At 47.5% G+C, this 23,618-nt stretch overlaps 1 protein-coding gene across 1 annotated transcript in view; it reads left to right on the top strand.

The window, feature by feature from the left end:
- The first annotated feature begins 868 nt into the window (after positions 1-868).
- ANKLE1 (ankyrin repeat and LEM domain containing 1) overlaps positions 869-23,618 on the top strand; it is a 133,603-nt gene continuing 110,853 nt past the window's right edge. Inside the window, 3 exon segments of the mRNA XM_040419840.1 lie at positions 869-1,576; positions 2,281-2,546; positions 9,746-9,898. Coding sequence (XP_040275774.1) covers positions 869-1,576; positions 2,281-2,546; positions 9,746-9,898 — 1,127 coding nt within the window.

A 23,618-nucleotide genomic window follows, 5' to 3' on the forward strand; every position in this document is an offset into this window, starting at 1 on the left:
CATTTCATCCACCATGACGGCCCACAATGAGATTGACCTCTGTAGGGGCAGGAACACATGAAGAGAGTTTAAATTCCCCCCACCCCTCCACCTCCTCAGTGCTTTCCTGCCCCTACAGGGGCCAACATGTGGAGAGAGCCCTCCTATCATGGAGGGTAGTAACTTCGTTCTTTCACAGGAATCTCCTGCTGTCCTCCCGCGGCAGGGGCTAAGGCTGGACAGCATGGAGCAACAAGGACCCTCGTCTCGACTTATGCTGGGGGGCCTGCGGTCCTCCCTTACCTCTAGACCTCCTTCCTCACATTGGGAAGCAGTCTTGGGTGCCGGCTTCACAGGGAGGTTCGCACGCTGCGTTCGGCGTCCTCCTTACTAGAAACACGTGACCGGCCAGGGGAGTAGGTGCGGCGCATCGAGCACGAACATTAGGAGGCGGTCCGCGCTGACGCACGTACCTATAGAGGCCTGGTGTGGCGCAGGCACACGCCGACAGCCCGGGCGCAGCTAGATGACGTCAGACGCCGAGGGATGTTTAAAAGAATTGCGGTTCCAGACAGCCTTTGCCTGCAAGCACCACGATGTCAGAGACACCTACTCCCCCGCCAGGAAGGTTCTGATCCTTCTGCCATCAGTACCGTGAGTCCCCTCCGGGGGGGTTGTATTACTAAGTCAGCACTTATAGTTTAGTTGCTAATTGTGGAATATCTAGTTGTTCCCTCACTTCCAGGGCACTAAAGAGTCTAAAACAAAAGTGAGACTTCTAATATGTAATGCGTGCTCCAAAAGGCTCCCCCAGAATTACAAGAAAAGACTGTGCAGATCCTCCACGGCAGAGATCTGGAAAGAAGATTGACCAGATATTCTTACAGAAATGAAGTTGTTTATTCTGGACGAGATTAAATCTTCTTTGGCCACTATGTCAACTCCCGCCAGTACCCCTAACCCTCCCAAGAAGCGCAAGCTCTCCGTTATTTCCTCCTCTGATGCCGAGGATGCGGAAGAAGCCTCCGTCTCATCTAGACAGATACATAACGAGGACCCCCTGTCAGAGGGAGAGATCGTGGAGGAAGATGACAAATATTTCTTCTCCTCAGATGAAATGGAGGAACTGTTTAGCGCCGTCAGGTGCACAATGGGGATTGAGGACACCCCTAAGCCCCGTACTGTCCAAGACGAGATGTTTGGAGGTCTTAGATCAAAAACTTCCATTGTTTTCCCAATAAACGAAAACATACGGGAGATGATTATGGACGAGTGGTCTGATCCAGAGAAGAGGCTAGGGGTCCCCAAGGAGTTCAGAAATAGAATCTGCTTTGATCCGATGGAATGTAAATTATTTAATGTAACCCCTAAGGTTGACAAATTGGTAGCCAAGGTGGTAAAGAGAACCGCTTTGCCTTTTGATGACTGCTCTCAGCTGGGCGATCCGATGGATCGAAAAGCGGACGGGCTCCTGAAAAGCTTCTGGGAGTCTGCCATGTTTGGAATCAAAACGAATATAGCAGCAACATCCCTGGCCAGGGCCATGTATATCTGGCTAGGAGAACTTGATGATCACCTAAAAAATAAAACTCCTAGAGTAGAGATTCGTGATTCTATCCCGCTCCTCCGATCCGCCACAGCATTCCTAGCAGATGCCTCCGCGGAATCTATCAGTTTTTCATCAAAAGAAGCAGCTTTTTACAATGCTGCCCGGCCGCCACTATGGATGAAGGCCTGGTCAGGGGACAAAGCCTCCAAAGCCAAGCTCTGCTCTATCCCATTCTCAGGAGAATTTGTATTTAGGCCCACTCTAGATAAAATTCTAGAAAGAGCTGCTGATAAGAAAAAGGGGTTTACGGAGGATAAAGAAACTAAAAGGAAGCCCTTTCGTCAGTTTCAACCTCAACAAAGATCTTACAGGGGTAAAGGAAAAACCGGAAGATGGAGCTACCCTAAAGGGGGAAGGGGGAGAGGCTTCATCCTCAATCCCCAAAACAGACAGACCAAACAACAATGACGCCAGAGTAGGGGGCAGACTGATGGGCTTTCTATCCTCATGGGAACAGATTACCTCAAATCCCTGGGCACTAAGCATAATCTCCCAGGGTTACAAAATAGAGGGTATAACGATCATCCCATACCTCGACGACTTCCTGATTCTGGGCAGAACAGAAGAAGAAAACCTAACGCTTCTCGGTTGGATTATAAACATAAAAAAAATCCACACTCCCTCCATCCAGAAGAATAAGGTTCCTAGGGGTAGAACTGGACTCAACCTTACTAAAGACCTTTCTTCCACAGGACAAAACAGAGGTGCTGATAAAAAAAGATTGTGACGTTTCAGAGTTCTCACAGATGCTCCATCAGGGAAGCCATGAGCTTACTAGGAAGCCTAACCGCCTGCCTACCTTCAGTCCCTTGGTGCCAGAGCCACACGAGAATAACCCAGAGCTGGATCATGAGAGAATGGAATGGAAAATGGGTAGACCTAGACAGAAGAATATGGATACCACAGTCTGTGAAAACAGATCTCAACTGGTGGAAGCAAAAGAGAAGACTACTCAGAGGTCTAGAGTGGCGGAACCATCCTGTGGTTCAGGTAATAACGGATGCAAGTCTCGAGGGCTGGAGAGCCAAAATAGGAGACCATTATTTTCAGGATACCTGGCCAGAGGACCTAAAAATAAGGTCATCTAACTACAGAGGGCTGTATGCTGTCCTCGAGGCTATAACAAGAGGAGAAGATCTGTCAAAGGGTCAACACTTAAAGATCCTGTCCGACAACACCACAACGGTGGCATATTTGAGGCACCAGGGCGGGACAAAGTCCTGCTTGCTAGGGGGAGTGGCAAAAAGAATCTTCTCTTGGGCAGAAAGAAACAACTTAACGTTCTCCGCCGTCCACTTGAAAGGATGCGAAAATACAGTGGCAGACTACCTGAGCAGAGAGAGAATAGATCCAGGAAAATGGTCCCTGAACAGGGAAATCTTTCAGAAGATATCCGAAAGATGGGGTCATCGCGAAATAGACTTATTCGCTTCCAGACGAAACACTCAGGTAGAGCTCTTTTGCTCCCTAAATCCAGAGGACGGACCTTGGGCGATAGACGCCCTGTTCAATACGCTGGAGATGGAGACTAGCATACGCATTCCCTCCAATACCTCTAATCCCTCGAGTCATCCAGAAGTTCCTAGGGGAACCAACCACTCTGATCCTGATAGCTCCTCTATGGCCAAAGAGGAGCTGGTTTTCCGCTCGGAAACAACTATCGTTGGGAGATCCGCTTTCAGAGAGACATGCTAGTCCAGGGCCCTCTTCTACATTCCGACCCAAGAATATTCAGATTAGCTGGATCCTGAGAGCGAGACCTTAAGAAGTAGAGGCCTTTCAGATAGTGATACTCACCCTCAGGGCCAGTAGGAAAAAGGTTACATCTTCCATCTACCTAAAAATCTGGAAAAAATACTGCTCTTGCTTAGGGGTGGATCACCCGGGCACCTCCTCTCCTCCCATCAATAAAATTTTTAGATTTCCTTCAGAATGGCTTAAAATTAGGATTGAGACCTAGTACCCTGAAAGTAAAAATATTGGCTCTTAGCACCTTCTACGACTGCAGCCTAGCCAATCGGATGGGTCAGGAGATTCATCAGAGCAGCAATCCGATTAAGACCCACTCTAAGATCTAGGGCTCCAACTTGGGACCTAAACATCGTCCTAGAGGGTTTAACAAAACCTTCCTTCGTGCCGCTGTCAAATATTTCTTTAAAGCACCTTTCCCTAAACGCTTTTCTGAAGATCACATTCGTCTAACGCTCGATCCTGGGTTCCTCCCTAAAGTGGTCTCCTCCTTCCACCGGGACCAGGAGATATTCCTACCCTCTATCACCGGGTCTGAAGATACATGGTCAGGCGATTAAAATGCGTCTATTAGATGTTATAAATACTGTCATTCAATATCTTGAGTCTACCCAAGAATTTAGGAGATTATTATCCTTCCTAATACAGTTCTCAGGAAGAAATAAGGGAAAGAAGCTCTCTAAATCTTCCATAGCTAGGTGGATTAGATCCACCATTGAGTGTTGCTATGTGATACAGGGCAAACCCAGCCCTGGAGTCATTAAAGCCCATTCCACTAGGGCCACTGCCTCGTCTTGGGCTGAAAAAGGAGGTGTCTCACTTGACCAGATCTGTCAAGCCCTAAGACACTATCGTCTTAGTCTTCCAGACTCGAATTAAGCTCTTTTTGGCCAGAAGGTTTTACAGGCGATATCCCCACCCACTTAGTCATTTGTTACCTCTCATTGTGAGCCGTCATGGTGGATAAACTGGAAAAACCGCAATTAGACTTCCCGGTAATTTTGTTTCCTTGAATCCACCATGACGGCCCGTACTACAGTATTCCCATAAAAAAAAAAAAAATAAATAATATATATATATTTATTATATACACACACACACACTCATAGGAATATATATATACTCACCTAAAGAATTATTAGGAACACCTGTTCTATTTCTCATTAATGCGATTGGTTGACTAGATAATCGCATGGCAGTTGCTTCAATGCATGTAGGGTTGTGGTCCTGGTCAAGACAATCTCCTGAACTCCAAACTGAATGTCAGAATGGGAAAGAAAGGTGATTTAAGCAATTTTGAGCGTGGCATGGTTGTTGGTGCCAGACGGGCCAGTCTGAGTATTTCACAATCTGCTCAGTTACTGGGATTTTCACGCACAACCATTTCTAGGGTTTACAAAGAATGGTGTGAAAAGGGAAAAACATCCAGTATGCGGCAGTCCTGTGGGCGAAAATGCCTTGTGGATGCTAGAGGTCAGAGGAGAATGGGCCGACTGATTCAAGCTGATAGAAGAGAAACGTTGACTGAAATAACCACTCGTTACAACCGAGGTATGCAGCAAAGCATTTGTGAAGCCACAACACACACAACCTTGAGGCTGATGGGCTACAACAGCAGAAGACCCCACCGGGTACCACTCATCTCCACTGCAAATTGTAGCCTCTTTTTCCTATTTGTATGAGCTCACCAAAATGGGACTGTTGAAGACTAGAAAAATGGTTTCTTGAACATGACAATTAGTTCACTGTACTAAAATGGCCCCCACAGTTACCAGATCTCAACCCAATAGAGCATCTTTGGGATGTGGTGGAACGGGAGCTTCGTGCCCTGGATGTGCATCCCTCAAATCTCCATCAACTGCAAGATGCTATCCTATCAATATGGGCCAACATTTCTAAAGAATGCTATCAGCACCTTGTTGAATCAATGCCATGTAGAATTAAGGCAGTTCTGAAGTTCTCAGCACGTTAGAGGGGAAGGGGAAAAAAAGGAAAAAGAAAATTACAAGTCAGAATTTCCAGTGATGAGAGTCTACATAAGCCATGAGTCAAGGAAAACTGACTTATGTAGACTCTCATCACTGGAAATGCTGACTTGTAATTTTCTTTTTCCTTTTTTTTCCCTTCCCCTCTAACGTGCTGCTTTCTTTTCCCCTCTTGTCGTATTTTTCAAAATAACATGTTATGGATTGCAATATGTTGAATCGACCTGTGGGACATCTTGTGTTCCTTATACTCCTGTATGTATTATAGATTTATTTGTACACCATATGTTGGATATCTGACATGATTGTAATTATCACCCTCCCTTTGTATTTTTCACATAGTTTGATAAAGGCCTAAGTGGCCGAAACGTCACATCACGACGCCGCATTTTCATAATAAACTAAATATTCTTTGATACAAACGCACATTGCTGGAGTTTTCTATTTTATTCACTACACGGGGTGGGAACCCGACTCCAAGCAGCAACCCTCCAGAGTGCCAGGAGGTTTATATCTCTATTGTATATGTGTGTATGTGTGTGTATGTGTGTATGTGTATATATATATATATATATATATATAATTATATAATTATATTTTTTACACGGGGAAGATATAGATGATATATTAAGGGGTATGAATCAATATCCTTTTATTTTTGTTCCACCTTTCGGGTAATTTGTAAAGCACTGAGGAGGTGGAGGGGTGGGGGGGAATTTAAACTCTCTTCATGTGTTCCTGCCCCTACAGAGGTCAAGGGTCAATCTCATTGTGGGCCGTCATGGTGGATTCCAGGAAACGGAATTACCGGTAAGTCTAATTGTGTTATTTTTTTTGTGTGTGTTTTGTTAAACTTTCAACCAGACTGTCCGTTTTGCGGATGGAACACAGAGGTCCGTAAACTGTTTGATATGCAGCAACTTATAGAGTTCCCTCATGACCTTGGACATAAAAGGGGTCTCCTGGTCAGTCAGAACCTCTTTAGGTAGCCCCACTCGGGAGAACATCTCCATTAGCTCCTTAGCTATAAGTTTAGCCTATGTATGTCGCAGTGGCACCACCTCCGGGTACTGAGTAGCGTAGTCTAGGGCGACCAAGATGTGTTGGTGTCCTCTAGCGGACTTCGGTACTGGGCCTACTTCCATAGCGATTCACTCAAACGGTACCTCTATGATCGGGAGAGGTAACAATGGACTGTGGAAAAGTTGCCTGGCAGGTCGGGCAAGACTTACAGAATTCGTCAACCTCCCTAAACACTGGGCCAGTAAAAGCGTTGTAGTATCCGGTCCTGTGTTTTCTGCATTCCCAGATGACCCCTGAGAACATGTTGGTGGGCTAACTCTAACACGAGTTTGTGATAAGCCTGGGGCACCACCAACTGTTTAATGGGTTCACCCCGCAGCTGGTTTACCCGATACAACATATCCTGTTGAACCACAAAACGGGGGAACACTGACTCTGCCCCTGCTTGTTGTGGTTCACCATCTACTGTTAATACATTTTCCCAGGTTCGGCATAGGGTTGGGTCCCGGTGTTGTGCAGTACCAAAATTATCCCCAGAGACGTTGAGGTCGGCCAGCTCAGGTCCTGGAGGCAAGTCCTCCACGTCTCCCATCATTACACTCAGTGGGGTGGTCTCCCCCCTCTTCCACCGAAGTGGCGGTCACCTTCAGCCTCGGGTTCTCAGGGTTTTGGCCTTCCCCTGGAGCAAGGCCACTCTGCTGGGGTTACCCCTGTCTCATGGGTATCAGTCACTTTCGTAGCAGGCCACAGTGCCAGGAAACCCGGGAAGTCTCTCCCTATTATAAGTTCGTAGTGTAAGTCCACCTGCCGGCCCCTGTGGTTAGACACCAGGATGGTGGGATTGTCTTTTAAGTCCCCATGAATGCACATGACCCCGACTTTCCGGCCAGTATACTCAGCGGACCGTACCAGGGGAGCCCTTACTAGGGCCTCCACTGGAGTTTCTCCCACTTCCACCTGGCACAAGTGATTTAGAGTTTCTGGGGTACCTGCTGCACACAGCTACCTGGCCTATAACGACTGACAGAAGCCATAGTTCGTGTCCATGGGTTCCACCTGATGTGGACAGTCGGCTCGTACATGGCCAGGCTCCTGACACCGCTAGCAGACTATCGGAGCTGGGTCCACAGGGGGTACATCCTGGGCGGGTTTGGTTGGCACAAGTCGCCAGGTCTGGGGTGGAGATTTACGGGATTTGAATTAGAATTGTTGCGATACCAAATTTTTTATTCAATTTCGATACCATAAAAAAGTATTGCGATGCTCGATACCATGTGAAAAAATGGCAAATCGCGCAGTTTTTATATATATATATTTTTTTATGTTCCGGTGTTCACAGCATAGATTTTTTAAAATATATTTTAATAGTTTGGACTTTTCGGACGTGGCAATATGTTTATTTATTGTTTATATATTTTATATGTAAAATTGGGAAAGGGGGTGATTTATACTTAATATTTTGTTTGATGTCTCCTCCTCCCCATTGCTGGGGCACAGCGGGCGAACGGAGCGGCGCACAGGAATAATAGTAGGTGCAGGGAGATCCCTGGGCGCCACTCTATGTAGCCTGCTAACTTAACTAAGTCCAGACCCATGGAAGGTCGTCCTATCATTGGTGGCGCAGTGCACCCGCCCCTCTCTCCTCATTGGTGGCAGCGGCACAGGGGGAGGGAGAGACTGCTTCCTTCTCCCCTGTGCTGCTGAGGGAACATGAGCATGCTGACAGCAGCGCGCTCATGTTCTGTGATACTAGACTGCGCAGCCTAGTATAGAAAAAATGGAAATCCTGATATCATATCGATACCGGGACAAAAGTATAGATTGGGTATCGCAACAACCCTAATTTGTATGCCCCCCTACCAAAAGAACCTCCCTGTAGATTCCGGGTAGCCTCATAGCGTTCCACCAGGTCGACCATCTCAAGGGCATTACCTGGAGAGACCTGGCCAATCCATTGCTGGAGATGGGGTTGCAAAGTCCTCCAGAACTTATCAGCCAATATTCTGTCCAGTATTGCCATAGGACTCTGCACATCAGGCTGTAGCCATTTTTGCAAAAGGTGGAGTAGTAAGTCATAATACTGGGGTCTCGCAGGCTCAGCCGGCTTAAACACCGACTGATGTACCCGCTGGGCCCGGACCGACACATTCACCCCCAGTCTTGCCAAAATCTCACCCTTTACTTTGTGGTAGTCGGCCACTTGACCGTCCGGCAAGTCGAATTGCACCCGCTGGGAATTGGATGCCAGAAACCGAGCGACGACCTCAGCCCACTGGTCTTGGGGTAGCTTCTCCCTTATGGACACTTTCTCGTACATCGCAAGGTAGGTTTCAATGTCGTCTGCGGGTTTCAGCTTAGGAATCGCCGCACGGACTGCCTTCCGGGCATCGTGGACGCTCAGGGTTGCTCCTGCTGTCTGCAAAGCTATCACGTGTTGTAGCTGCAACTGGTTGGTCTCTTGCTGTTGCAGGTTTGTCTATCGCTGCTGCAGATTAGCCTCCATGAGGGCCTTCACAACAGCCTCCATTTTGTCGTGGGACACAGGTTGTAATACAGTTTTTGATGTATGACATACAACCGTGCCCAAAAATGCAAACAAAAATATTTTGGCGTTCACGCCAGTCTCACTGCTCTTGCCCGCATCCTCCACCAATTTGTGGGGATTCACTCTGGTAGACGGGACAAGCGGATGCAGTATAGAGGCAAAGACCAGTTTGTAACTCAAAAACTTCAGTGTTTTATTCACACTTATGGTAACAAAACAGTACGACAGTCCATTTGCAGTTTTTGTGTTCGTTCACACTTAGACAGTTCATACAGCAAAAGAGTCACCTGTTATCCTAGGTGTTAGTTCACATCCGATCGGCATTGCTCAGGACAGAGCAGACCTCCCAAACTCGGGCCTCCAGCCTAACACAATTCTCAGATCCCAATCCAGCGATTGCCAGAGCTCCTCTGTCGGAGAGAAAGGTAATTGCCACCAGCTGACACTGCTGGCTGGGTTTTTTATATAGGCCAGTCAAGAACCAGCCTGGAACGTGGGGAGTAGTCACCCACCCAGCACTTTGACTACTCCCAGTAACAGCCGTCCCGGATCAGCTATTACAGCTATACTAAATAGCAAGGTGTCAAACAGCAACTGCTGCTGACACATGAAAACTGTCTCGTACTCCGAGGCCAGGAACCTCGGTGACGCATACCTACCATCAACGACGGTCCCTTGCGCCTTCCTACAGTTGCTATGGGAAACTAAGCCAGTTCTACTTTACACCAGTTTAATAAATGACCCCCATAGTTTTTTTTTTTTTTTTTTTTTGTAAATATATAAAAAAAAAAATCCCAACCATTTCTCTAACTAATCTTTAACATGCTTTGTGGTTACGTTTTTGTCTTTACTCAGAGAGGTTGAAGATCTCTTGCAATGTGGAGCAGACCCAAATCTAGTTCTTCCCAAAGGTATTGCAGCTATTCACCTTGCTTCAGGAAAGGAGAGCGAGTGTGCCCTGAGATGTTTGACGCTGATTTTGCAACATGGTGGAAATCCTAATGTCAGGTATGCTTAGGTAAAGATTAAGGATGAGCGAATCTACTTCTAATACTTCATCTGAAGTTGATTCGCATAAAACTTTGGTCCAATACTGTACGGAGCGAGCCCTCCGTACAGTATTCGAATGTATTGGCTCCAATGAGCCAGTTGTTGCTTTGCGAGACTTCGGGTAATAACTTCGTAAATTAATTTCTTTTTTAAATCAATATAGTTTTTATTGAAAAAGTAAACCACATTGTACGACATTGACACATACTGTATAAGTCAGCCTCCAAAAGCATGTATAATAAAAGAAATTCGTAAATTAATTTCTAATGTAAACAACCTTTGTACCGAACTCTGGTTCAGTTCCAGGTGGTACCTTGAAACCGAACCCGGGTTCGGTACAAAGGTTTGTTTGCCTATCGTCCATGACTGCACCATGAGAGAGGGTCCACCTCCCAGGACAGGAAACCAACAGGTCCTAGGAAGTGGATCCTACATGTATGTGCCAGAGGGGTGAGTAGTTTCTCCCTGGGCAGTTTAAGGAACTTTAGGGTGCGCTGGGTGTGTGGAGCGGTGAACTCACCCGGAATATGCAACGGAGGAGAACGTTGCTGCATGAGCGCTATACTGAGTGTATAGGTCAGCTGGGTTACTAACCGTGAACACGGAGCGCCGTGCATCTGCGCGTTTCTTCCTTCTCTCTGTAATGTCGTCCCTCCCTTATTGACGCCAGTCCAAGAAGGTAATGGTTTTTCCGCTATTACCGGCGTCTGTGGCAGCGGAGCAGGCTCCCATGCGCACCCCAAACCCGGGAAGGGCTAAAAAAAGAATACGGGCCTGATGAGCCACGTGCGCGATGCGCGTGACTTCAGTAACTCCCACGAGATTTCATCCCTGCACCAGGAAGTGCAGGGAAAAAAGCCTAAGTTAAATTCAGACCCAGCTAGAACCCTGGGATCCTTGTCGGAAAGGTCCGGATCCAGGCTGTTGAAAGATCATGGAGAGTACTGGTGACCAGAAGGAGCAGTCTACCCTTGCGCCTGTGGTATGGATGGAGGGTATTACGGTGGTATGTGCTGCTTTATGAATATGGGCTTATGGCAGTCTTGTTTTTCAGGATAAACCTAAAAAGGCATCCTCAAAAACAAAATACAAAGAATGTGGGTTGTGTAAAGCAAAGTTGGCTCCTGCTTATACTAAGCTACTTTGTCGCTTTCAAAAGCAATAAGAGCGACCATGAACATTGAAGACCAAAAATAAGTTCTTTCTGTGATGATGGTACCCCAAGTAGAGTACCTCTTTAAACACACACACACTCTCTCAGATCTAGAGGTCCCCTTTACTCTGTTTTTAAAAGAAAGCGAAATATCCTCTCGCTGGAGCTGCTTCCTAGTTAATTGAAAACGACACTTCCCGGTCATAAACATAAGGACATGAGCTTCAAAAGCCTCCTGCCAAGGGTCATCGTAAAATATTAGATCCTGGAATAGCACGAGTCAGATCTTCTGACTACAGTCCCAGCCGGATACCAGGGAGAGATGTGAAAGCGACCTCCCATCGACCTTTTAGGAACTCGAACATTGTCATTTTTTATATCTCGGGTTGCATGCATAATCTGCGCTGATTTAAGGCCGGATTTAGCCTCGGTGGACCATTGCAGTCACAGAGGTACCGAACAGTACGTCCCTGTGCCTTTGAAAGGCTGAAAAGCCAGCTTTAAGCTGTCCTGGGGAACCACAAGTCCCAGCAGTGTCAATTTTGGTTTTGTTAGACTTGTAATATCATAATGGTCATTAATACCTCAATGTCATATCTGTGTTTAATGTTCCGCTGAGTTGGAATAAATTAAGTAGTAGGTGGTGCTGGCCTCCGGATCGATGGGCGCGGCTGGGCTCCAGGAGATCGTGGGACAACCCTTTGGGCTCCTGACAAAGGTAATTTACATATGAATAAGATCGCTTTTTATAAGAATATAAGGCACACAGAGCATAAACAGGGATCATTGTAAACACTGCATGAAGACTAATGGGCACATATAAATGTCTACATATTGCTAATCCTGGTGACAGAATCCCTTTAAAGGGAATCTGTCACCTGGTTTGAGCATATTAAGGTGTTACTACTTCCATGTACAATAAAATACCTTTTTTTCCAGCTGTAGTCTTCATTTTAAGTTTCATGGATTAATTAGCGATAAAATCAACTTTATATGTTATGCAAATGAGTGTCCAAGGTGCCCAGAGGGGCGTTATTATCCTTCTTTGGTGCCCAGTAACTCCCCCGTACAGTGCCCATCCCGCCTTCCTTTAGAGCCCAAGCACGCCTGCGTGAGATTTCACATAGCGGAGGGCGGCGGCAAAGAGTTCGGGTGTGGGCAGTTACTTATGCTGGAAGAGGCGTGCTTGGGCTCTAAAGATTAACTGAGTTTTATTCAGTCATCCGTGAAGCTGAAGTATCCCTTTGGAGTCGGATTGCCAATCTTGGGAGCGGGCCCCAAAGATTGATGTACCCATAGGAAAGGTATCCTGTAGATCAGGCATCTCAAACTCACGGCCCTCCAGCTGTTGCAAAACTACAACTCCCAGCATGCCCGGACAGCCTACAGGTATCCGCCTACAGCAGGGCATTGTGGGAGTTGTAGTTTTACAACAGCTGGAGGGCTGCGAGTTTGAGATGCCTGCTGTAGATCCTCCGTTCCCTTTGATTTAGGTTAGTTAAAAGACCCTATGGATAGAAAGGCAGACAGTTTTTTTGAGACGCACATGGGAATCGCTGGGGGGCCTCCTTTAAGCCTAATGTTGCCGCTACTTGCACAGCCAAAGCCCTGATCTTAAGGATCAAACAGCTCGAGTTTCAGATTAAAGACAGTGTCCCCAGAGGACAATTATTGCTAAGGCAGCAGACTTTTTAGCAGATGCCTCTGTAGACGCTGTTAGATTATCTGCCAGAGCCGCTTCGTTATCTAACTCTGCCCGGAGGGCCTTATCGTTAAAAAATTGAGCAGGCGATGTAGCATCCAAGAATCGCCTATGTAACATCCCTTGCGAAGGAAAGTATTTTTCCCTTACGCCCATGATAGCACCCTTGAGACTGCCTCCATCCAGGACAGGAAACAGGAACTTTCGTGGAGAGCTCTTAAGGAGGGGTACTGCTCCTATACAACCAGTTCTTGTTTCCTGTCCTATGAATAGGACAATTTTGTGGAGAGCAAAGGTTTAGGCTGCAGGTCCCCGGAATACTCTGGGGGTTACCTGGTTCGGCGTAAGTCTCCTCTAGGAGCTGCCTGGTAAGTCTGGATTCTGCCTTCTGGGTCCTGGAATTCTTTTTCGGGCTGGTGTTCCTGGGCATACCCGGCGGCACTGGGAGGTGTGGCCGGCACGCCGGAGCTTCCTAGCGGTGCTCAGGAGGTCCAGGGCCTGCCTCTACGCGGTGGAGAGTGGCTAAAATCTTGCGTGAGCGGGCGAGAACCGGAAGTGCGTGGCGCAACTTCCGCTATTTGGAATGCACACAGAGTGCGTTCCGGAAGTGGGGGCGGACTTCTCCTACTAAAGGCCGCACAGTAGCACCAGCAGGGACTTGACCTAGGGATTCAAATAGTCCCTTAAGCGCGCGGTCAGAATGAGACCAGCCTGCCTACGTGAAGACTTGAACCTCCTATGGAAAACGCTCTATCCTTGCCTTTTACCATGAAGGATGAGAGCAGTCAGTGCGCCGACCCGCAGGAGGGTCACGAAGTTAGACCGGTACTTCTGGTGGGGTAAAGGGGATCTTTCCCCAGCCTTTTCTTTCGTTAATAGTTTAAGGGGGTCTTTTTTCTTGTCTCTATTTTTAGACAATTAAGGAGGGCCCTAGAAAGGCTACCTCAAAGACCAGAGGGAAAGAATGTGCTGTTTGCAGGAGGAAGCTTTGCCCCTTCCTGGTAAAAAAAATTTATGTCAGCATTGTGTCGACAAAGTGGTGGAAGAGGAGTCCCCATCTCTACTCGAAAGCATTAAGGATATTGTGTAGGGATGAGCGAACCCGAACTGTATAGTTCGGGTTCGTACCGAATTTTGGGGTGTCCGTGACACGGACCCGAACCCGAACATTTTCGTAAAAGTTCGGGTTTGGTGCTTTCTTGGTGCTTTTTGAAAGGCTGCAAAGCAGCCAATCAACAAGCATCATACTACTTGACCCAAGAGGCCATCACAGCCATGCCTACTATTGGCATGGCTGTGATTGGCCAGTGCAGCATGTGACCCAGCCTCTATATAAGCTTGGGTCACCTAGCGCTGCACGTCACTCTGCTAATACAAGCGTAGGGAGAGGTTGCAGCTGCGATGTTAGGGCGAGATTAGGCAGATTAACTCCTCCAAAAGACTTCATTCAGAGATCGATCTACAGCTGTGGATCATTGAACTGCTGATATTCAATTGCTCACCGTTTTTAGGCTGCCCAGAGTGTTTTTCAGTCACTTTTTTCTGGGGTGATCGGCGGCCATTATGTGGCTTGTGGTGCACCAGCACAAGCTACCACCAAGTGCATTTAACCATCAATAGTGTGGTTATTTTTTGGACATATACTACATCAGGGGCAAGTTGAGCCTGTCACCCAGCGCCTAAAAAATAGGCCTCACATTTATATTCAGCTAAATCTGTCATTACTGGTGTGCCTGTATTAGTGTAATACGGTACCTAAATAGATAGCCAGATAGTGTTAGGTGTCTAAAAAAAAAAAAAAGGCCTGAATTTTAATTCAATACATTGGCCCGAATAATATTTTTCTTATTGTGGTGAACGGTAACAATGAGGAAAACATCTAGTAAGGGACGTGGACATGGTCGTGGTGTTAGTGGACCCTCTGGTGCTGGGAGAGGGCGTGGCCGTTCTTCCACAGCCACACGTCCTAGTGTACCAACTACCTCAGGTCCCAGTAGCCGCCAGAATTTACAGGGATATTTGGTGGGGCCCAATGCCGTTCTAAGGATGGTAAGGCCTGAGCAGGTACAGGCATTAGTCAATTGGGTGGCCGACAGTGCATCCAGCACGTTCACATTATCTCCCACCCAGTCTTCTGCAGAAAGCGCACAGATGGCGCATGAAAACCAAGCCCATCAGTCTGTCACATCACCCCCATGCATATCAGGGAAACTGTCTGAGCCTCAAGTTATGCAGCAGTCTCTTATGCTGTTTGAAGACTCTGCTGGCAGGGTTTCCCAAGGGCATCCTCCTAGCCCTTCCCCAGGGGTGGAAGAGATAGAATGCACTAACGCACAACCACTTATGTTTCCTGATGATGAGGACATGGGAATACCACCTCAGCACGTCTCTGATGATGACGAAACACAGGTGCCAACTGCTGCGTCTTTCTGCAGTGTGCAGACTGAACAGGAGGTCAGGGATCAAGACTGGGTGGAAGACGATTCAGGGGACGATGAGGTCCTAGACCCCACATGGAATGAAGGTCGTGCCACTGACTTTCACAGTTCAGAGGAAGAGGCAGTGGTGAGACCGAGCCAACAGCGTAGCAAAAGAGGGAGCAGTGGGCAAAATCAGAACACCCGCCGCCAAGAGACTCCGCCTGCTACTCACCGCCGCCATCTGGGACCGAGCACCCCCAAAGGCAGCTTCAAGGAGTTCCCTGGTGTGGCAGTTCTTCAAACAATGTGCTGACGACAAGACCCGAGTGGTTTGCACGCTGTGCCATCAGAGCCTGAAGTGAGGCATTAACGTTCTGAACCTTAGCACAACCTGCATGACCAGGCACCTGCATGCAAAGCATGAACTGCAGTGGAGTAAACACCTTAAAAACAAGGAAGTCACTCAGGCTCCCCCTGCTACCTCTTCTGCTGCTGCCGCCGCCTCGGCCTCTTCTGCTGCTGCCGCCGCCCCGGCCTCTTCCTCCGCCTCTGGAGGAACGTTGGCACTTGCCGCCCAGCAAACATGGGATGTATCAGCTTCCTCCTCCTCTTCTTCCACCTGCTCATCCAGTCAGCCACACACCTTCACCACCAACTTTAGCACAGCCCGGGGTAAACGTCAGCAGGCCGTTCTGAAACTCATATGTTTGGGGGACAGGCCCCACACCGCACAGGAGTTGTGGGGGGGTATAGAACAACAGACCGTCGAGTGGTTGCTGCCGGTGAGCCTCAAGCCTGGCCTGGTGGTGTGCGATAATGGGCGAAATCTCGTTGCAGCTCTGGGACTAGCCGGTTTGACGCACATCCCTTGCCTGGCGCATGTGCTGAATTTGGTGGTGCAGAAGTTCATTCACAACTACCCCGACATGGCCCGCACTTTATGCAGCAGCTCTGACGTCTGTTCGCGCTTCCGGCGTTCACACCCTGCCGCTGCTCGCCTGTCTGCGCTACAGCGTAACTTCAGCCTTCCCGCTCACCGCCTCATATGCGACGTGCCCACCAGGTGGAACTCCACCTTGCACATGCTGGACAGACTGTGCGAGCAGCAGCAGGCCATAGTGGAGTTTCAGCTGCAGCACGCACGGGTCAGTCGCACTGCGGATCAGCCCCACTTCACCACCAATGACTGGGCCTCCATGCGAGACCTGTGTGCCCTGTTGCGCTGTTTCGAGTACTACACCAACATGGCCAGTGGCGATGACGCCGTTATCAGGGTTACAATACCACTTCTATGTCTCCTTGAGAAAACACTTAGGGTGATGATGGAAGAGGAGGTGGCCCAGGAGGAAGAGGGGTCATTTTTAGCACTTTCAGGCCAGTCTCTTCGAAGTGACTCAGAGGGAGGTTTTTTGCAACAGCAGAGGCCAGGTACAAATGTGGCCAGACAGGGCCCACTACTGGAGGAGGACGAGGAGGAGGATGAGGATGAAGCGGGTTCACAGCGGGCTGGCACCCAACGCAGCTCGGGCCCATCACTGGTGCGTGGCTGGGGAGAAACACAGGACGATGACGATACGCCTCCCACAGAGGACAGCTTGTCCTTACCTCTGGGCAGCCTGGCACACATGAGCGACTACATGCTGCAGTGCCTGCGCAACGACAGCAGAGTTGCCCACATTTTAACGTGTGCGGACTACTGGGTTGCCACCCTGCTGGATCCCCGGTACAAAGACAATGTGCCCACCTTACTTCCTACACTGGAGCGTGATAGGAAGATGCGCGAGTACAAGCGCACGTTGGAAGACGCGCTACTGAGAGCATTCCCAAATGTCACAGGGGAACCAGTGGAAGCCCAAGGCGAAGGCAGAGGAGGAGCAAGAGGTCGCTAACGCAGCTGTGTCACGGCCAGTTCCTCTGAGGGCAGGGTTAGCATGGCAGAGATGTGGAAAAGTTTTGTCACCACGCCACAGCTAACTGCACCACCACCTGATACGGAACGTGTTAGCAGGAGGCAACATTTCACTAACATGGTGGAAAAGTACGTGTCCACACCCCTCCACGTACTGACTGATGGTTCGGCCCCATTCAACTTCTGGGTCTCCAAATTGTCCACGTGGCCAGAGCTATCCTTTTATGCCTTGGAGGTGCTGGCCTGCCCGGCGGCCAGCGTTTTGTCTGAACGTGTATTCAGCACGGCAGGGGGCGTCATTACAAACAAATGCAGCCGCCTGTCTACAGCCAATGTGGACAAGCTGACGTTCATAAAAATGAACCAGGCATGGATCCCACAGGACCTGTCCATCCCTTGTGCAGATTAGACATTAACTACCTCCCCTTAACAATATATTATTGTACTCCAGGGCACTTCCTCATTCAATCCTATTTTTATTTTCATTTTACCATTATATTGCGGGGCAACCCAAAGTTGAATGAACCTCTCCTCTGTCTGGGTGCCGGGGCCTAAATATGTGACAGTGGCCTGTTCCAGTGGTGGGTGACGTGAAGCCTGATTCTCTGCTGTGACATGAAGACTGATTCTCTGCTGACATGAAGCCAGATTCTCTGTTACGGGACCTCTCTCCTCTGCCTGGGTGCCTGGGCCTAAATATGTGACAGTGGCCTGTTCTAGTGGTGGGTGACGTGAAGCCTGATTCTCTGCTATGACATGAAGACTGATTCTCTGCTGACATGAAGCCAGATTCTCTGTTACGGGACCTCTCTCCTCTGTCTGGGCCTAAATATGTGACAGTGGCCTGTTCCAGTGGTGGGTGACGTGAAGCCAGATTCTCTGCTATGGCATGAAGAGACTGATTCTCTACTGACGTGAAGCCAGATTCTCTGCTATGGGACCTCTGTCCAATTGATATTGGTTAATTTTTTTATTTTTATTTTTTTTATTCTTTTCCCTATCCACATTTGTTTGCAGGTGATTTACCTACATGTTGCTGCCTTTTGCAGCCCTCTAGCTCTTTCCTGGGCTGTCTTACAGCCTTTTTAGTGCCGAAAAGTTCGGGTCCCCATTGACTTCAATGGGGTTCGGGTTCGGGACGAAGTTCGGATCCCAAACCCAAACATTTCCGGGAAGTTCGGCTGAACTTCTCGAACCCGAACATCCAGGTGTTCGCTCAACTCTAATATTGTGAAATCTGAAGTGTCTGATTCCATGAAAATGTTTAAAAAGTGCCTCCCTTCCTCAGCCTCTGGCAAGCAAGGCCTCTCTGCCATGGTTTCAGATTCTTCAGACGAAAACGAGCTGGGAGAAATCCTAGATAGTTAAGACTCTTCGGATGAAGAAACCACGGGTATGCCCCTATTTTCCCCTGATGATACTGAATCTTTACTAAAGGCTATCCGTGCTACTATGAAAGTAGATGAATCCAGAGAACAAAAGTCTGTTCAGGATATTATGTTCGGTGACCTGGGACATAGAAAAACCAGGGTTTTTCCAGTAAATGCAAATATAAAGTTTCTGATCCAAAAGGAATGGAAGAAACCTGATAAATTATTTGTTCCAAAAAATGTAAAAAGGAAATATCCCTTTTAGGCGGATTCTGCTAGTTGGGATAGGCTTCTTAAACTGGATGCCCCCATTGCCAAAATCTCAAAGGTCTCCCTTACCATTTGAAGACCATGGCACCCTAAAGGACTCAATGGATAGACGGGGCTGAGGTTTACCTGAAAAAAGTTTGGGAGGCCTCTACTCAAGCGTTTAAACCAAATATTGCCACCACTTCCACTGCTAGATCTTTAAAATTGTGGCTACAAGAATTGGAATCCCATATCCAAAATAAAACTTCCAGGGACCAATTACTAGCTGTCTTTCCCACCATCCTTAAGGCAGTAGACTTTTATATCAGATGCCTCTGTGGACGAAAGTTAAATGCTAGATCAGCAGCACTCTCCAACTCAGCAAAAAGGGCTATCTGGCTTAAAGGATGGTCTGGTGACACAGGATCTAAGAATAATCTCTGTGCTATTCCTTGTCAGGGCAATTATCTTTTTGGGTCAGTTTTAGAGGACGACCTTGAAAAGGCGCCCGATAATAAAAAAAAGGTTTCCCTGTCTCCAGCCCTCTCCAAAAGACAGCAGTTTTTTCGGAAAAATAAAAGGGGGTTCAATAGAGGAAAAAGGCAGGAATTCAGAGGAGGAAATAAAAATGGAAAAGACAAGGGTTTTCTCTTCAATTCCCAATTCACCTCAGAATCCAAATCCAGTCAACAATAACTGTTTCTCTCCTGTGGGTGTCAGACTCTCGGTTTCTTCAGGCTTGGGAGAAAATCTCCTCCAGCCTTTGGATTCTAGGCATTATAAAGAACAGTTTTCATCTAGAGTTTCTCTTGCCCACCGGAAAGATTAAAAATCACAAACATCTTTACAAAATTCTGCAAAAAAAATAGTTTTAAGACAGGAGTCGTGTTTTTTTTACAGAAAAAATGTCCTGGTTCCAGTCCCAGACTCAGGAAAAGGTTTCTATTCGTCCCTCTTTCTGGTTCCCAAACCAGACGGGACGTTCAGGATGATTATAAATTTAAAAGATCTAAATCAGTTTCTCGGTTACAAAAAATTCAGGATGGAGTCAAGTCGGTTCTGAAACATCTATTCGAGGGCTGCTTCATGGCCACCATAGATATAAAGGATGCTCACATCACAATTCATGCAGATTATCAGAAATATTTCAGAGTGGTGGTTTCAATGGAAAATCAGATTCATCATTTACAATATACAGCACTTAAGTTCGGAATCTCTCTAGCTCCCAGACGCTTCACAAAAATAATGGCAGAAGTCATGGCCCACAGAAGAGACCTTTCAGTGATTCCCTATTTAGACGATTTTTTAGTGGTAGCAGAATCAAAAAAACCTTCTGGACATGCATCTCAAAGAAGTGGTGCGAATCCTAGAATGGCTCGGATGGCAGATAAACTGGGGGAAATCTCATCTGATAGCTTACCAGGAATGTGTATTTCTAGGGATGATCCTGGACTCAGTAAGATTACATTCTATCCTTCCCCAGAACAAGATAGACAGACTAACAGGAGAGCTACGTACGATCCCTGATCGTTTTTTTTTCCTACTATCAGGCAGGGAACGGCTGTTTTGGGCAGAATGACTTCTACGATACCTGCAGTCAATTGGAGCCAGTTTCACTCCAGACCCCTTCAATGCCAGATCTTGAAGGAATGGCGCTCTCTCCCCGCTGGACGCACCACTCCCGCTCACCCCTCAGGTAATTCAATCCTTACACTGGTGGCTGAACCCTTTAAATCTGTCTCAAGGTCTCCCTTGGAATCCGCAGGCGTTAGTAGTCATCACCACAGACGCAAGTCCATTCGGCTGGGGTGCCTATTTTTAGGGAGATTTCCGACTGGGGGTATGGAGAACAGTTGAGAGTCAAGACTCTGAAGACATGAGAGAACTCAGAGCGGTTATTTTTTCCCTAAGAGAATTCCTACCTTTTTATTTTGGGGGAAAGGTCTAAAAATTTTCTCAGACAACGCCACAGTCGTATCCTATATAAACCGACAAGGAGGGACCAGATAAGAGGGTATTATGTCCTTGGCTGCAGACATTTTTTCCCTAATCATACCTTTCGTTCCTTTTATCAAGGCGGTACATCTAAAGGGAACAGAAAACAAATTAGCAGACTTCTTTAAAGGGATTCTGTCACCAGTTTTCACCCCTTGTCAGCTAAACATATGCTGATGTTCAGGGCCTCATCAGGATTCCTAATGTGGGCTTCTAAATGTGATTCGTAGCCTTATTTTGCTAAAAAACTAGTTTTACTAACCTGTCACTCAAAGAGGGGATGTCAAGGGATGCAAGGTGCCCGCCGCACCCACCGCCGTTCGTGCCCAGCGCCGCCTTTCCAGACTTCTGCACCGCCTCTCGCTCTCCCTCCTCCTGCTGTAAGATATCGCGCGTGCGCACAGGGCTCTGAGAGTCTGGCGCCAGAGTGCAGGTCATACCTGGGTTGAGCAAAGTGCCGGCGCATGCGCACTTCGCTTCAAGAAGCCAAATCTAGAAGTCCTGTGCAGAGCCCTGTGCACACGCGCAAGATCTTACAGCAGCAGGAGGAGGGGGGGGTGGAGGGAGAGCGAGAGGCGGCACAGAGGATTAGGAGGCGGTGCAGGAGTCTGGAAAGGTGGCGCTGGGCATGAACGGCGGTGGGTGCGGAGGGCACCTTGGATCCCTTGACATCCCCTTGGGCACCTTATTTCTTTGAGTGACAGGTTAGTAAAATAAGGCTACGGATCACATTTAGAAGCCCACATTAGGAATCCTGATGAGGCCCTGAACTTCAGCATATGTTTAGCTGACAGGGGTGAAACCTGGTGACAGAATCCCTTTAAGCAGAAATATTTTGGACCAGGGAGAATGGTGTCTAAATCAAGAAATCTTCAACCAAATAACTCCCCTCTGGGGCTGTCCTCAACTGGACCTATTTGCACCCAGGGAGAACAGGAAATGCAAACTATTCTTTTCCCTAAAGTCAAAAGGGAAAATCGCCAACAGGGGATAGATGTCTTCTCCCTCCCTTGGCCAGATCAACTCCTGTACGCCCCCCTCCTTCCCCTGCTGAGACTCCTTCCGAGAGTTCTACAAAAGCTGAGACTGGAGCGGACAAGGGTCATCCTGATTGCTCCCTTTCTGCCTCGAAGAACCTGGTTGAGGAAACTCTCCCTAGCAGACCCTTTGGATTCTCCCGGACAGACGAGACCTGTTGTTTCAAGGCCCTATCTTCCACCCGAATGTGAGACTACATCTAACAGCATGGTACTTGAAGGGGAGATCCTAGAACGCAGAGGCCTTTCCAAGAAAGTGGTATCTACCTTACTATCCTGTAGGAAGAAGTGTACTTCCTCCATTTTACCTTTAAAATTTGGAAGACTTTCCTAAACTTTTTTTAAAAAAATCGGTGAATCCCTTGAATCCTCCTCCTATGTCTAAGATCCTAGATTTTTTACAAAGTGGTCTAGAAAAGAACCTAAGGTCTAGCACTCTCAAGGTACAAGTATCTGCCCTCAGTGCCTTTTTTGACTTTCTGATTGCATACCACCCCTGGGTTAGGAGATTCTTTAAAGTAATCAGTAGAATCAAACCGGTAGTTAGACCCTCGGTTCCCCCCTGGGACCTTAACCTAGTCCTGACCAGTTTGATGGAACCTACTTTTGAACCTTTACAGGACTTATCTATGAAACTTCTATATTTTAAAACTGCCTGCCTGGTAGCAATTACCTCAGCCAGATGTGTGGGGGAAATTTCAGCCTTCTCAACATCTCCGCCTTATACTAACATCTTGGATGACCGTGTGCTTATCAGACAGATCCCTCTTTTCTTCCGAAAGTAGTATCCATGTTCCATAGAACCCAAGACATTGTCCTTCCCTCTCTGTGCCAGAGTCCAAAGAAGGAGAAGGAACTCCATTGTTTAGATGTGAAAAGATCTCATTACCTAAAAGTCACAAGTTTAATGGAGGAAAACCTCTAGGCTTTTTGTTCAATTCGGGGGGAAAAACCGGGGTCACTCAGCCTCATCTAAAACACTATCCAGATGGATTGTGGGGGCCATTATGTTGGCCTATTCCTCAGCGGGAAAATCTCCTCCTGCGGGATTTGGTACACATTCTACCAGATCAGTTTCCACTTCATGGGCGGAGAGGGCTAATGCTTCCCTAGAACAGATTTGTAGAGCAGCCACCTGGCAGTCTCCGTGTACCTTTTTTCTCCATTACAGATTAGATCTAGGCTCCAGAGATCAGCTAGCCTTAAGTAGAAAGGTCCTTCAGGCAGTAGTCCCCCCCCCCCCCCCCCCCCCCCCCCCCTAAAATAATTACTATTCTAGTCGTCTCAAGGGTGTTGTCATGGGCGTAAGGAAAATCTAAGATTACACTCACACCGGTAATCACTTTTCCATGAGCCCATGACAGCACCCTATCAAAAATAAATAAAAATTAATTATATATAATATTTTTGTTTGAAGGTGTATTTTAGGACAAGTTCTCGCGATGGTGGTATAGGAGCAGTGCCCCTCAAGAGCTCTCCACGAAAGTTCCTGTTTCCTGTCCTGGATGGAGGCAGTCTCTCAAGGGTGCTGTCATGGGCTCATGGAAAAGTGATTACCGGTGAGTGTAATCTTTAATATATGGCTCCACCTTAGAAGACATATAAAAAAAAAAGCTGGTGATGGCAAGAAGGGGTTTCCCTCTGATTTCCGCAGACAATATAATCCCTTTCATGAGAATAAAAGATTTCCCGTTAAAGATTGGAACACAGGTAGAAAGGATAACAGATGGAAATTCTCTTCTAAATCAAATGGCTTCATGTTCAGAGGTCAGGGCTCTGCCCCCCAGAAGGATAATACACAATAACACCAGGGTGGGAGGAAGATTGTCAAACCTCCTCCCCG

The sequence above is a fragment of the Bufo bufo genome, chromosome 2 (assembly GCF_905171765.1).
Source record: "Bufo bufo chromosome 2, aBufBuf1.1, whole genome shotgun sequence".
In the NCBI taxonomy this organism is placed as follows: domain Eukaryota; kingdom Metazoa; phylum Chordata; class Amphibia; order Anura; family Bufonidae; genus Bufo; species Bufo bufo.